This window comes from Maniola jurtina, chromosome 5 (assembly GCF_905333055.1).
Source record: "Maniola jurtina chromosome 5, ilManJurt1.1, whole genome shotgun sequence".
NCBI classification, from domain to species: domain Eukaryota; kingdom Metazoa; phylum Arthropoda; class Insecta; order Lepidoptera; family Nymphalidae; genus Maniola; species Maniola jurtina.
In genome coordinates this window covers 7,204,150-7,219,199 of record NC_060033.1, presented here as the reverse complement: position 1 = coordinate 7,219,199, position 15,050 = coordinate 7,204,150, and the positions used below count along the sequence as shown (strand labels likewise).

General features: G+C 34.9%; 1 protein-coding gene across 1 annotated transcript in view; it reads right to left on the bottom strand.

Moving 5' to 3' along the window:
- Window positions 1–573: 573 nt before the first annotated feature.
- LOC123865280 (hemicentin-2-like) overlaps window positions 574–15,050 on the bottom strand; it is a 161,869-nt gene continuing 147,392 nt past the window's right edge. Inside the window, exon 8 of the mRNA XM_045906231.1 lies at window positions 574–1,130. Within this exon, the coding sequence (XP_045762187.1) occupies window positions 1,027–1,130 (104 nt within the window). The 3' untranslated portion in view covers window positions 574–1,026. The remainder of the gene's footprint in view (window positions 1,131–15,050) is intronic.

Sequence of the window (15,050 nt, the reverse complement as noted above, 5' to 3'; positions counted from 1 at the left end):
ATATAATGTCGGAACGTGAAATAAAATTTGAAAGGTATGACGTTTTTTACAATAATTATGAAGACTATTTTAGTAAAACTAATCCTATGGTCATTACCCTTGTTTAAAACGATAATTCAAGAAGCATTATCCGATATTTACCTCATAAATACATCGTAGATACCTCGTCTATTAATTGCAGGTGAAATAAACGGTACATGAAAGCTTCGAGCGAAATAAATTTTGTTTAATGAGTCATTAGGTGTTAAAGGGTTTGTTACACTTGCCATCCGTATTAAGTTTATTAAACCAAGGTGTTAGATGCTCAATGAACAAAATGTGATACTGCTCATTGAATATTTCCGTCAACTATTTCATAGACTGGCGACATAGTGTTAATAATTTGTTTACCTCAAAGTGTGTAGTCAGTGATGCTTGTTCGATTGTTCACTAAACTAAATTGACACGTATCAAAACCTGCTTATTGCTATCTTTTTTTTTGAGCAACATAGAATCTGTGTAAACATGTGACTGTGTGTATTTAGTGTGGAGTTCAACTAAAGATTCCTCACAAAACAAGCAGCACCTACCGAATCAAAAAAAAAAAAAAAACTGCAAATTATTTAAATACATGCGATCTTTTTCTCTGTAACCAGTGCTTTAGTCAGTCACAAGCTACAACGTAGTATTTTTAATTTCTTTAGAGGTAATAAATATGTATTATGGTGACAACTGTTATGGTGAAAAAAGAGCAAACCTTTCAAATTTTATTTCACGTTAACTGATCGCAGACAACAAACGGAGCTTGGCACAAGAGTCGCACATGCCGAACTCAAGGTAATTTTCAGTACTGAAAATGAGAATGATGTCAGCAGTACGACTAGTATAGGGCGCGACAAAGAAATGCTGATTAAATCAGCAGCTTAAATTCTTGTTCAGCTTTCGCGTCTCCTGTGACTCGGTCTAGTGTGCGATCAACTTTATTATTGATTATATTATTATTATGTTCTAAGTACAAGGATGTATATCTAGGACTTATCGTAATTGTCACCGTATAATAAGGTTGACAGAAGTCAGGGTGTAGAGCAAGCTGTATATGTTTAGCTGGATGAAACTGGGGGATGAAGACTGCATGGCTGCTGGATTTTCACCTGTAACAAATATATAACATTTAGTTTAGGTGCTTTTTAATAGAGCGAAATTAGTGGCTTATTATGATTTATATGGCCGCGATTATACGTCCTGTAAGTTTTACTCATGTTAACGGCCGGTTCACACATGTCTCCGTTTTACTGTTCCGTTTTATCGTGTACGTTTTTGTATCGTCGATGGCGTATGTAGTTGTATGAACGACTTCACACATGGCACATTATTCTGTATACAGTAAAAAATATCGTTCCGTAAAAAATTAGATTCCGTTTTGTCATCGAATACTGGACGGACAGAACGGAAATATTATACGGATACGTAGAATTTTAACGAATAGATGCGTGGCGGGCAGTGTGTGCGGGGTGTAGGAGGGGGAGTGATGCGACAGGTTTTGTTTGACTCACATTTTCCGTTCACACATCGCATCCAGTAATGACGGATACATTGAACTTTATACGGTGCCTATATGTGAACAGAGCATAAATTTATGACGTATCCGTTAAAAACGTACCAGTAAAACGGACTCTCATGTGTGAACGAGCCGTAAGTAGCTTACGTAATTGATTTACAACAATGTAAATGTACCTACTTAAAAGAGTGTGTACATTAGTAAAGTTAGGTTACATTAGGTTAATCATGTAAGCTACTTACGTAAGTAAAGTATGCAGGTGTAATCGCAGCCTATGTCTATGAAACAAAACGTCGTTTCTAACTGATGTTTGAGATGGATTTTTACACACGAAAAGTGAAACGAACAAACGCGGCGATGAAACTCATTTCACTGGCTGGGCCAAACGTATCGCTGTCCATAATATAATATAAGATACATTTTATAATATAATATAATATAAGATACATCTTCTATACATATAATAAAATTGTAGAAAAGTGGTGTCTGTACAATGGAAATATATAAAAAAAAAGTAGCAGGGGTTGTTATTATATCGATGCCGAACCCGAAATTGTAATTAATTTTTTTTTGTCTGTTTGTCTGTTTGTCTGTGTGTTTGTTCACGCTAATATCAGAAACGGCTTATTCGATTTAGATACGGTTTTCACTAATATATTGTAGTAAGCTTCACTTAACATTTAGTGTTTATTTCATGTGAATCGGTTCATAAATAAAAAAGTTATGTCAATTTAAAGAATCACGCTGCCCGAATAGTCACTATTCCACGCGAACGAAGTCGCGGGCACAGCTAGTTTTATAATACAAATGTATAAACGAACAAGGCTTTTTTTGGTTGTAAGAATTTCTCTCCTCGCTATTGCAGGTTTTTTCCACGACGTACCTACAAATTATGGAATCAGCTTCCATTTGCTATGTTCCCTCAAAATTAAAATACATAAATGACTATTCAAGGGGCGGATAAACAATTTCCCCAAAGAAACGAATTGGTGGTTGACTCTGATGCATAAAATGTTCATCGGTGGCGGTAATCACTTGACAACACAATTTATGGCCCATCACTTTAAAAAAAATACTATCATCCAAAGCTTAAAATAAACTAGTGACTACTAATATAAATGACCTTGACCTAGGGAAATTAATTTGGCAACACTCCTGGGTACTAAAAAAAGAAAATGTCACAGGTCGCAGTAAAATTGTAAAAGGAACATTCTTTCCTATTTCCCACAAGCATCCCCACGAGTACATTTCTCTTGCATTCGAAAAGAGCTTTTAACAAAAAATTCAAAATAACCCTATTTTCTTAAAGCGCGGCGCTTTCACGTTCATTTTAGGTTCCTTTTATTACCAGAAAAAGGTAAACAAAGCGTTCTTTAGACAAATTATAACTCAAAATTTAATAAAAAGCCCCCGCCACAAAAACCTCTTTATGAAAACTAGAAAAGAGCTGATAACTTTTAAATGGCTGAACCAATTTTCTTCGATTATTAGCTAAGAACACTCTCGATCAAGCCACCTTTCAAAAAAAAAAAACTAAATTAAAATCGGTTCATTCGTTTAGAAGCTACGATGCCACAAACAGATACACAGATACACACGTCAAACTTATAACACTCCTCTTTTTGGATCAGGGGCTAAAAATGTTTATTATTCATGTTTGGGCTTTGCCAGTTTTCATTTGTTAGTTTGCGGAGGTTTGCGGTTGATATAATGAAGTTCTAATTAAGTCACCTTATGTATATTTTGTGATATTCTTGCTCTTAAGTTTTTATGAACTGATAATAATTATAATTTTAACGGTTTCGTACGTGGTAGCTTCTACGTTTTGCCAAAACACTAATACGCTAGGTAAAAAAAAATCATATTCGTTCCTACAGTGGTATATCCTACCTACATGTTTTTAGTTTATAAATAGGCAATATGTATATTTTGTTCTTGCGAACGATTTTTAACCGACATTATTAACTATCCCATTGATGATTTTCTTTAAGAACTTCGCACACGAATTTCATTATTTCGTTCCCATAATAATATACCATAAAGGTGCCCACGCACTCGAACTGCACTTGAACTGCACGCGCAGTTCCGCTGCAGTGCAGTTCAAGTGCGTGGGCACCTTTATGATCCCTAACTGCAGGGCGAGGTCCATTTGAATCACGCGGACTAAATACGGAGTACATATCTAGTTTTGTTATTAAATTCGGGTTTCAAGTTCTCAGTCTTATTGTGTATGTTCACATAAACCATAAGAACGGAAGAAAACCTGGATTCAATGTATTTTGTAGATTATATCATCATCATCATCATCAGCCTGTGGACATCCACTGCTGGACATAGGCCTTCCCTAAAGAGCGCCACCACATCCGGTCCTCAGCCTTCCTCATCCAGCCACTTCCCGCCAGCCGCTTAATATCATCGGTCCATCGTGCTGGAGGGCGTCCCACACTACGTTTGCTTAAATGCGGTCTCCACTCAAGGAATTTCCGGCTCCAACGGCCATCGCCTCTACGACAAGCATGGACTGCCCACTGCCACTTCAGCTTGCTAATGGTTTGAGCTATGTCAGTGACCTTGGTTCTCCTGATTATATAAGAGATTATATAAAAGTGTTTAATACTGCCTTCATAGAACATGTTTCTATGAACAAGTGTCACCGTGAGGGAATCCTCACAATTGAACGTAATCACTTCACCCCACATTTCTTATTTCCTAACAGCCGTTGTGTAGAATACTAAACAATTTCCTATAGTGAGAGGTTGTTTGTCATTGTAATTGGATGCCCGGTGTCCTAGTTGGCTATGTAACCATTGTTATTTCTAGTTAGCTCTGTAATTACTAGTTTTCATTGCCCTTTGCAAGCCTTTTTTCGTATCTCAGAAAATTTAATCTACTGTTGTCTAGGAAGACAGTCTGTATTAATCATTCATCATTTTTAAACTGGATTGCTAAAAAACTTTAGATTAGTGTCAAAGTAAATAATTACAGTACTTACAAGTTAATCAACAGTTAGAGTATGGGTTATCTACCCGAATTGCGAAGATTGGCATTGCAGCAATCATCAAAATCCTTATTAACTTTTATACTTAGCTAACTTATTTGACTATCGATTTGATCATCTTTGCGGAAGTTGGCTGATAAATCTGAGCAAAAACAACAAAATACTTCTTTTTTTAATGAAGGAGTAAGAACTGGAAAATCTATATTAGGAAAGAGACTCTACGAAATATACTTACTTAATTGTAAGGAATGACTCAGCTGTTTTGGTTATAATAACTATACAAAGTTTCTTTTCCTGATGTTCGGTGGATATAATACTAAGCAAACAGTTTTGTGCTGAGGAGTTGTTTGTGGCTGTAATTGGTTACCACGTTTATTTCATTTACTTACGGCATATTCAATCTTTAGGCCGTGTATTTTTTTTTGTGGTCTTTTACTTTATGTGTAACCTTTTGAATAGTTTTTTTTTTACGTATTTATTTATTGCGTATGCATTACGTATTGATAGTTTCTTGTAAAGTCTTAGCTCGAAAAATAATTCGTTACAATAAGTAGGTGTGTTTTTAATATTATATCTACAAAAAAATTGTAGTACTAATATTTATGTAGCTAAACAGTACTTATAGAAAAAAATCGGTAAATTACTTGTGTACATGGCATACCTAATATTGTAAGTCTTTGAAAAGAGCAACCGCCGAGTTTCTTGTTGGTTCTTCTCGGTAGGAAAGGCATTTTGAACCAGTGTTAGATGCTTTTGACGATTCAAAAATACTTGTAAAAGTCTAATTGAATAAAAGTATTTTGAATTTTTGAATAGAATATGTTTTTTCTATGGTAGTAATAGACAAGCAAACAGTAAATAAGTAACATTAAAGAGTCCTTGCAAACGAGTTGCAAACCGTAACTTTCAAGTGACAAATAGAGGTCATTTTCTTATTCATATATTAGAAAGCATTAAGTATATTACCTACTTGCATTGCAAATTTTTTATGTTAAAATACATAATAATATGTAACCCAAAGAGCTTGAATAATAATATCCGTATTTTATAAAAGATAGATACTCCACTAGGCAAACTTTCAGATTCCCTTGTTCCGGGTGCCATACTATAACGGCGGTTGGTTAGAATACCAAGTAGATCCACGTCGAGGGGTTATTTGTCATTATAATTGGGTGTCCTACATCATTATGTGGGTGTCGACTTGGGAGAACAATTACTGGGGTGTGTTCGTTGTAGTACGTTACGTAAATTTCTGACAACTACCTTTGTCCGCGTTTTATCTTGCATTTTCTTCGTTGAAGTTGAGCATGCTTCTATTTTATTTGTTTTGTATTCATATAAATAATGGTTACTTTATTTTTAACCCCCGACCCAAAAAGTGTTATAAGTTTGACGTGTGTATCTGTGTATCTGTCTGTGGCATCGTAGCGCCTAAACGAATGAACCGATTTTAATTTAGTTTTTTTTTTGTTTGAAAGATGGCTTGATCGAGAGTGTTCTTAACTATAATCCAAAAAAAATCGATTCAGCCGTTTGAAAGTTATCAGCTCTTTTCTAGTTACTGTAACCTTCTCTTGTCGGGGGTGTCATAAATTTTTAATTTACACTTGTACCTACTTTATTACTGAATACAATTCTGCAGGATTAATATGTATTTATTAGAGATTTAAATGCGGAATCTATAATAATAAGTGATACAGCATATAGTGGAGTAAATAAAGCCGTAAAATAGCCAATCTTAGGAAGTCCTCAGAAACAGCTCCGATTTTGATGATTTTTTTTTTAAATTCTTGTTTTTTATACATTATTTAAAATCAGAAACGTTTTGAAGCGGGGAAATAATTTTTAGTATTTTTTTATCCATATGTGCGATATTTATCCACGAAGTCCAGAAAAACGCTACCTTCTCTTTGAGAAGTTGTAGAGGAGGTCAAATGCTACAAATGACCTATAAACACTTATGGGCAAAAACCGCCCGTTTTTGAGTTATTGATCGTTTTCAGAAAAATACGTATTTGTTTCTTTTAAAAAAAAAGTGAGACATATTTCCGACTTTTTATTTAATTTCTAAGTACTAGACATCTCAATTAATAATTGTGAATACTAAAATAAAAATAATCTTTGTAGGTTCCCCGGTTAGGGATCCAAGACTGTACCAGTTTCATAATTTCTATTGGGTTACTTTGCCAAAAATGCTATTTTTTTTTTAAGTTAGAGAAATTTTTGGCTTGCAAATTATTTGCAAAGCTTCTACAGATTCTCAGCTATCTAATGATGTACAAAACATTAAAATAAGTTGAATATTAGCTAAAAAAACGATAAAATAATAGCACAGGGAAGAAATTTCTTAACGCTTAAATTTTAAACAAATCGTTTTTTCTTTGTTTAGAGGTAGTCTCTACTTAGAAAGAGGTAACAGTTTACTGTGAATATGAGATCTGGTCAAGTCTGATCATAAAATTGGCCACGGGATAGCTCAATTGATCGATAGGAACGATTTATTTAAGATTTAAGCGTTAAGAAATTTCTCCTTTGTGCTATTATTTTATCATTTTTTTAGCTAATTTTCAACTTATTTTAAAGTTTTGTACATCATTAGATAGCTGAGAATGTGTAAAAGCTTTGCAAATAATTTGCAGGCCAAAAATTTCTGTAACTTAAAAAAAAAATTGTATTTTTGGCAAAGTAACCCAATAGAAATTATGAAACTGGTACAGTCTTGGATCCCTAACCGGGGAACCTACATAGATTATTTTTATTTTAGTGTTCACAATCATTAATTGAGATGTCTAGTACTTAGAAATTAAATAAAAAGTCGGCAATATGCCTTACTTTTTTTTTAAAGAACCAAATACGTATTTTTCTGAAAACGATCAATAACTCAAAAACGGGCGGTTTTCGCCCATAAGTGTTTAAAGGTCATTTGTAGCATTTGACCTCCTCTACAACTTCTCAAAGAGAAAGTAGCGTTTTTCTGGACTTCGTGTATAAATATCGCACATATGGATAAAAAAATACTAAAAATTATTTCCCCGCTTCAAAACGTTTCTGATTTTAAATAATGTATAAAAAACAAGAATTTAAAAAAAAAATCCTCAAAATCGGAGCTGTTTCTGAGGACTTCCGACGAAAATGCTTCGTTTACTCCACTAATAATACAGAAATCGCGTGAAATCAATAAAATTATTCTGTAAACTTATTTTTATTAAAAAAACCTTTATTATTATTGAGCATAGAAATAGAATGATGGTAAGCAATAAGCAAACACTATGCCGATTAGTGTATCAAATAATTTGCAATCTAACTATAACAAACAAGTGTAAATTAAAAATTATAACACCCCCGACAAGTGAAGGTTACAGTAACTAGAAAAGAACTGATAACTTTCAAACGGCTGAACTGATTTTCTTGGATTATAGCTAAGAACACTCTCGATCAAGCCACCTTTCAAACAAAAAAAACTAAACTAAAATCGGTTCATTAGTTTAGGCGCTACTGTGCCACAGACAGATACACAGATACACACGTCAAACTTATAACACCCCTCTTTTTGGGTCGGGGGTTAAAAAAGTATCAATGACACAGGGGTACATGACCTAATTTTTTGTGAATTGCCGCCATTTTTCCCTCTCAGCTTCCACTAGACAGACACTCATTCCATGTTATCGAATAAAAGTAGGTAAGTGTCATATAAAACCCAAATTAAAATAGCTTGGTATTATTTAACCAGAAAATATTTCACAAAACTTAGCTTCCTACGCTGTTTATTTAAAGAGGCCATGTATAAAAATAGGGCTTTTAAGAGCCTAAATCGGTTTTGTCTTAATATTAAAATTAAATTAAAACAAGTAGGTAGGTATTATTTTAACCAAAAAATATATTCTCACAAAACTTTGCTTCCACGCTGCTCATTGAAAGGTGCCATGTACAAAAATATGTATTCATTTAGAAGCTAAACAGGGTTTGTAGAATAAAAAAACTCAAAGTAAAACAAGTTTTGTTTTAATTTTATTGTTAGCATTTTTCGTATATAATAAAGCATATATTACATTTCATTTCAAGTTGGTGCTATTTAACCAAAATATATTTCACAGAACTTAGCTACCACGCTGCTTATTGAAATAGGGCATATACCAAAAATATGTATTCATTTAGAGCCTAAATAGTGTTACAGGCGATTTAGGCTTCGCAGTGCAGACAATTTCATCAGTGGAAGTGGTTCCCGCCATTATAGCTATTAGGACTTTCTAGGCTTACGTGCTCGGGTTACATAAAATACCTATCCGCGTCATACAACTCATGTTATATTTTTATTATGACAAAAGTTTATTACGGGATATTTATTTCGGCGAGAGTGCTCCAGGGTGTTTTCGATCCAATGAAATTATATGGAACATCGTAGATTCGTTCTTCTTCAACCTTTTTACCGTCGAACCGAGAGACGGCATGAGGGTTAGCGCCGTTACGTAATTGACATTCCAGTACGCACCACTTAGTTTTTCCGTTTCTTATCCGCTAATATCTTGAATACGATTCCTTTTGTCTTGACAATCTTGTATTTTCATTGTTTTTACATAAAATGCTTTCGATGAACAATCAGTTTCTATATATCTATTATAAATATAATATTATATATTTATAAAATCCAAATTAAAAAATTTTCATCATCATCGCACAGTGCCTGCTGTGGACTGCATTTTGAATCTGCAACCTGTACAAGTTCCTTCTTCTTCATTTGTGCACCAGTCGCTTCTTAAGGTCTGGTTAGTTGCATTAAGTTTTCCCCAGTTAGCGTCGTTTTCACGTATACTATAATTACCTATACTATACGTACCTATACCATATTTAGTAGGTATACCTACTACACATTTATTTTAGTAGTATAATAATATGTGTTTTATACTAGCTGATCTGCTTCGGCTTTGCTCGGTAAGTTCTCGCTTCAGTCAAAATGAGAAAATATAGGAACATCCCCTTTACTTAATTTCTACCCCCTAGGATTTTCAAAAATCCTCAACCTTTGAAAGTTCCTTACCTTTATGCTGTGGGAAATTACCAGTCGGAACAAGATCGTGTACTGTGCTATATCTATCGGTTGAAACAAAGATAATATTATAGTGGCCTATGCAGCAGATTGCCGGAACAATGTGTCATATGTGGCACACCCCGAAAAAATGTTCCAACTCAGCATATTACTGTAATTTACTTGTACAAACACAAAGACATATAGCGCTGATTTTCAGCTGGGGCCCTGATCCAGGTGATGCCATTTCAAAACGTTCTACTTGTATATGCAGTGGAGGTCGACCCACATTTCAAATTAAATCGCCACATAAATTAGGAAAGTAAATTGTTGGTCAAACCCTTCCAGAGGTATTGGTTTATAAATTGAAGGCAGAGTGTGAGAATTTATAATTCAATTAAAACGTATATGAGCTCTTTCTATGGTTGGTGATAACGTTTCATCATTCGGAACGGCAAGGTAAATTAATTTCGTTCATGGTCCTACTCTTGTGTTTAGGGTTGTGAATTACCTGATTCAAATCAGATTACAAGTGTAGGGACTTTTAATTTAATCATTAATCCCACCGCCGCGCTGTCAACGTGCAAGCAACCAACTATAGACTATTTTCTCGCTCAATAAAAAAGAGAAATATATAATTTAAGTCCGTCGCTCACTATTCAGACTGATGGTGAGAACTCGCTCTCCACTAATTTGTCGCAGCGACAAGAGCTTGTAAAGATAAACTCGCTTAGTTTGTGCAAGGATTCGAAATTCAAATCAGTTATTCAAATTCCAGGGTACCATTGTACCTACACTTTTTACCCGACTGCGGCAAAGCCAAAAGGAAGGAAGGAAGCCAAAAAAATAATACCTACCGGTTACTTAATTTTTTTGAAGCAAAATGCCAAGCCAACTTCACGTATAATAAGTTTGTAAAAATAATTAATTAATCATAAGGGTATAAAGTTTATACTATAAACGCAAAGAGCTTCGTATAAATAGGGTACGAAAATTTCTAAAAGGCTTATTGTAAGATTCACTTTCACTACTGAAATTATCGGTAACCTAAAATCTAAATCGGTCGTAACGGTGTTTTACTACGTACATATTTTTTGGAAACTGCCTTTCTTAATAACATTGTAGCTAAGTTTGAAAAAATGTAAGCAGTTTATTTTCCCTTTTAGATCATCGAATATTTTATACTAAACACTGAATCTCAAATTTAAAAGTTAAGTTTATATTTTTAACCCCCGACCTAAAAAGAGGAGTGTTAAAATTTTGACGTGTATCTGTGTATCTGTCTGTGGCATCGTAGCTCCTAAACTAATGAACCGATTTTAATTTAGTTTTTTTTGTTTGAAGGTGAAAGGTGGAGGTGGCTTGATGGTGCGGTGTTCTTAACTATAATCCAAGAAAATCGGTTCAGCCGTTTGAAAGTTATCAGCTCTTTTCTAGTTATTAATGTAATCTTCACTTGTCGGAAGTGTTTAAATTTTTAATATACACTTGTTGTAATAGTTTTTTGAAAACCTTTTTTATCTTATCTGATTGAGTATAGGCATCTCCTTAGTAATTGGCAACTAAGGCGGGACTTTATTCATTGCTGTCCAATAGAGTGTCTTCAATCTTATATTATCAAAGTCGCAGTGACTTTCAGCTCATATTGAACCCTTGGTAGAGTTACAGGACGTAGAGCCTCTATTTATTAAAGGTTGCCTGGTAGAGATTGCTCCAAGCAATAAGGCCGCCTTTGCACACAATTGTTTTTTCTGTTTTCTTCTTTCTGTGTTGTGTTCCTTTACATGTGTTTTTGTGTGCAATAAAGGGTTATATCTATCTATCTATCTAATTTGCAGCGTGGTTGGTGTAGACTGTAGGTCTACCGCTGCGTTGCTTGAAAAGAAGGATGCCCTTTTGCCTCCATTCTGCCGTAGCAATGCTTATTGAGGCTGTTGGCTTTAACGGGAACCTCCAGTTATTGAGCAAGTTTCTATGTGAATAACTTAACTAACACCAAACCTTCATTTGCGGACTTAGTCTGTGTCGGTGTTAGCTGGCGGGCGTGCTCTGCCTTTTTGGAGTGTTTTTTTTTGTTAAAACTGACTGGAAAGCGCTCTAAGGGGGTACCGTGCGTATGTCGGCGAGCGCCGGCACAGATGGGGTCCATACTTGTATAGTTTCCCTAACTTGTTACAAATAACTACAAACTTGACATTGGCTAATCTTTGTAAAGCCAGACGAGAGAAAAAAAAACCTTCATTTGCTCTGAATGATGAAATGAGGAACTTTAAGCTGCTTAGCTTGTTATAGCCAGATAGATATCCATGTTCACTTCTTTTCAAAAACGCTAGGCACAATTATTAAGATTTATAGGTATTGGACATAGGTATACTATACATATCTGGATTGAAGCCAAGCTATGCAATGAAATAATTGCTTGCCGTCTATAATATTGCTTCTATATGTTTGCCTAATATAATTTGATTGAAGTCAATAATATGGGATTATGATGTTAGGTAATTGCTTAATGCATATTATTATCTACATGGTTTAATGATATAATTGGAAAATTATGTTATAAATAGTAGAATTTTATAAGAGTACTTTCTGTATTAAGTTTTTTTATTCCGATTCAATTAGCCCTTGACTGCGATCTTACCTGGTAAGTGATGATGCAGTCTAAGTTAGACGCGGGCTAACTTGGAAGGGGTATAGCAGTTTCATTAAACCCATATCCCTGATCGGTTTCTACGCGGCATCGTACCGGAACGCTAAATCGCTTGAATGTGTGTGTATTAAATCCCTGACATGGTCAGCTATTAGGGACCTTTGGACTTTTGAGATCATAGTAACTCATTATGGGCCAAGATCTCACTGCCACCAGACATTCCTTATTTTCTGAGAAACAAAATATGTGTGATAGAGTAGTGCTAGTGTGTACTTTTAATTGACACATATTTGCTTGTAACTCGGGCCAATTGGGACTAAACTTTGGTCGGGGGTGTTATTTAAAAAATAACACCCCCGAAAAGTGAAGGTTACAGTAACTAAAAGGACTGATAACTTCAAACGGCTGAACCGATTTTCTTGGATTATAGCTAAACACACTCTCGATCAAGCAACCTTTCAAACAAAAAAACTAAATTAAAATCGGTTCGTTAGTTTGGGAGCTACGATGCCACAGACAGATACACAGATACACACGTCTTTATAACACCCCTCTTTTTGGGTCGGGGGTTAAAAAAGATGCAACGAAGTATGACACTTTATTTACAGGAATTTATACAGGTTTATCTATATAAGTTGTTCTATATTAGGTTCTCTATACATTTTATTAGGGAATTTATTTTATTAGGGAAACATAATCACGTAGCTACCTGTTTAAATAGAAATAAAACAACATTGCCGTATAAATAGGGTTTCAAATAACCTCGATCTATGTAATACTCGCACAATCGTTTTGAAATATAGGATTGAACAGACCACATAATAGTTTGGAATTTGGATTACTGCCAAACTTCACATGTAGACTAACAAACGACGTGACTATTATTCCCATGTACATCAGTCTACTAGATAAAAGATTTAGTTTTGATTCAAAAAATCAGAGAGGTTTTTTTTTAATAAAATCTCAAAGGATTTTTTTTTCGGGTTCTTATGTAAAACTAACTGTGTCGGTCTGAGTTCGCAGGCAGTGCGAAGCAATCTGCTCAAGCCGCTCGAAGTATACTTCTGTTCTGTCGTGGTCGTGGCCGTTGATGTTGGAAGCTCCACGTCGTGGTCGAAGCATCAGACGCGCGCAAATAACGCACCGGGGCTGACTGAACAATACTATGAAAATGTATGGCGTTAGGCGCACGCGTTTGACGTATGGAGTTCGGAAGCGGCGGCGCTACCACTGAAATAGACATAATACAAGTAGGTATGCTGGAACACTGTGCCATACAAAATGACAGTTATTTTTAGACACTGAGTGTACTGAAAATCAAAATTGATACTTGGTAAATGGTCGTGGTGATATTGATACATGTAAATTGATACGTGGTGACACTATATTGACAGATGTTTAACATTTAGTTCCGAGTACGCTCTCGTATCGCTGCTGCTCTCTTCGTCAAAATAGTGAAAACCAAGTTCAAAACTTCAAAAAAAAAAAGACGTGTATCCACTTAAATTATGCAGACTAATAGCTTTAATAAAAGCCTACTTGATTTTTTTGCTTCTTCTAATATGTGATATGATATAAAAATGCAAAACCAATGAATGTGTTTCATTTTATGCCGATAATTAGGACTAATAGGATTGAACACAAGATCCCGTGGCCTGGACTGTTGCCAAGCTTCCTATGCAACCCTACTACGAGACCAATACAAGATGTATCTACTACTTTACACTTCCATATTATAAGAAAGGCTGGTCCCAGACAGATTGCAGGCAAAGCCCTCAATGTAGAACATGTATACCTATTGCTGGTTGCAGGATTTAATCTCTCTTTCGAACTTGATGTATCTACATACTAACTTTTAAAATGAAGACAATGACAAAAAATTGTCTTTTCTCATAAATTAAGAAATATCCCAGTTAATGATAATAAGTATGAAAAATCTTCTCTCTTGATTATCCATACTAAAATTATAAATGTGAAAGTGTGTCTGCTTGTTTGTAAGCTTTTCACTTCACAGCCCATACGTTCAACCGATTAACGATTTTGATGGGTGCAGAGATAACGTATATTATGAATATAGGCTACTTTTTATTTCGAAAAATCGAAAAGTTCCCTAGAGATTTTATACCTATACGAAGTTGCAGGCATCATCTAGTTATAAATGTACAATACAACTAAGTGCCTATCAAATACAATGATTAACAAACAAGTTAAGTGTCAATTATAAGTAACACCCCCGACAAGTGAAGGTTACAGTAACTAGAAAAGGGCTGATAACTTTCAAATGGCTGAACCGATTTTCTTGGATTATAGCTAAGAACACTCTTGATCACGCCACCTTTCAAACAATAAAACTAAATTAAAATCGGTTCATAAGTTTAGGAGCTACGATGCCACAGACAGATACACACGTCAAACTTATAACACCCCTCTTTTTGGGTCGGGGGTTGAAAATCTCTAGAAATAATGCGCTATTTCTGCTCAGATAATTTGGACAAATTAAGGATTAACAGGCGACCAAATCGTCTGGATACACGCCAAGTTTCCTATAAACCTACACTAACAAACGGTTTGCTGTGTACATTACATTTGCTTACGAAAATTACGAGTACTAGTAAATATAATCCGTACAATTAACATTTTGGAATAGCGAAATACCTTAGCTGCTGTTACGTAACTTTGTACATGAGGCGATTTTCATTACTCATACAATTTCATGAACTAAATAAAAAAAATTCTTTATAACATGCCCTACCGGTTACCTAAATTATGTTACCAGGCCGGTAACATGGTGACATGGTGGCATGAAGTTCATACCGGTATAGAAAAAAATATGCTGAAGTTG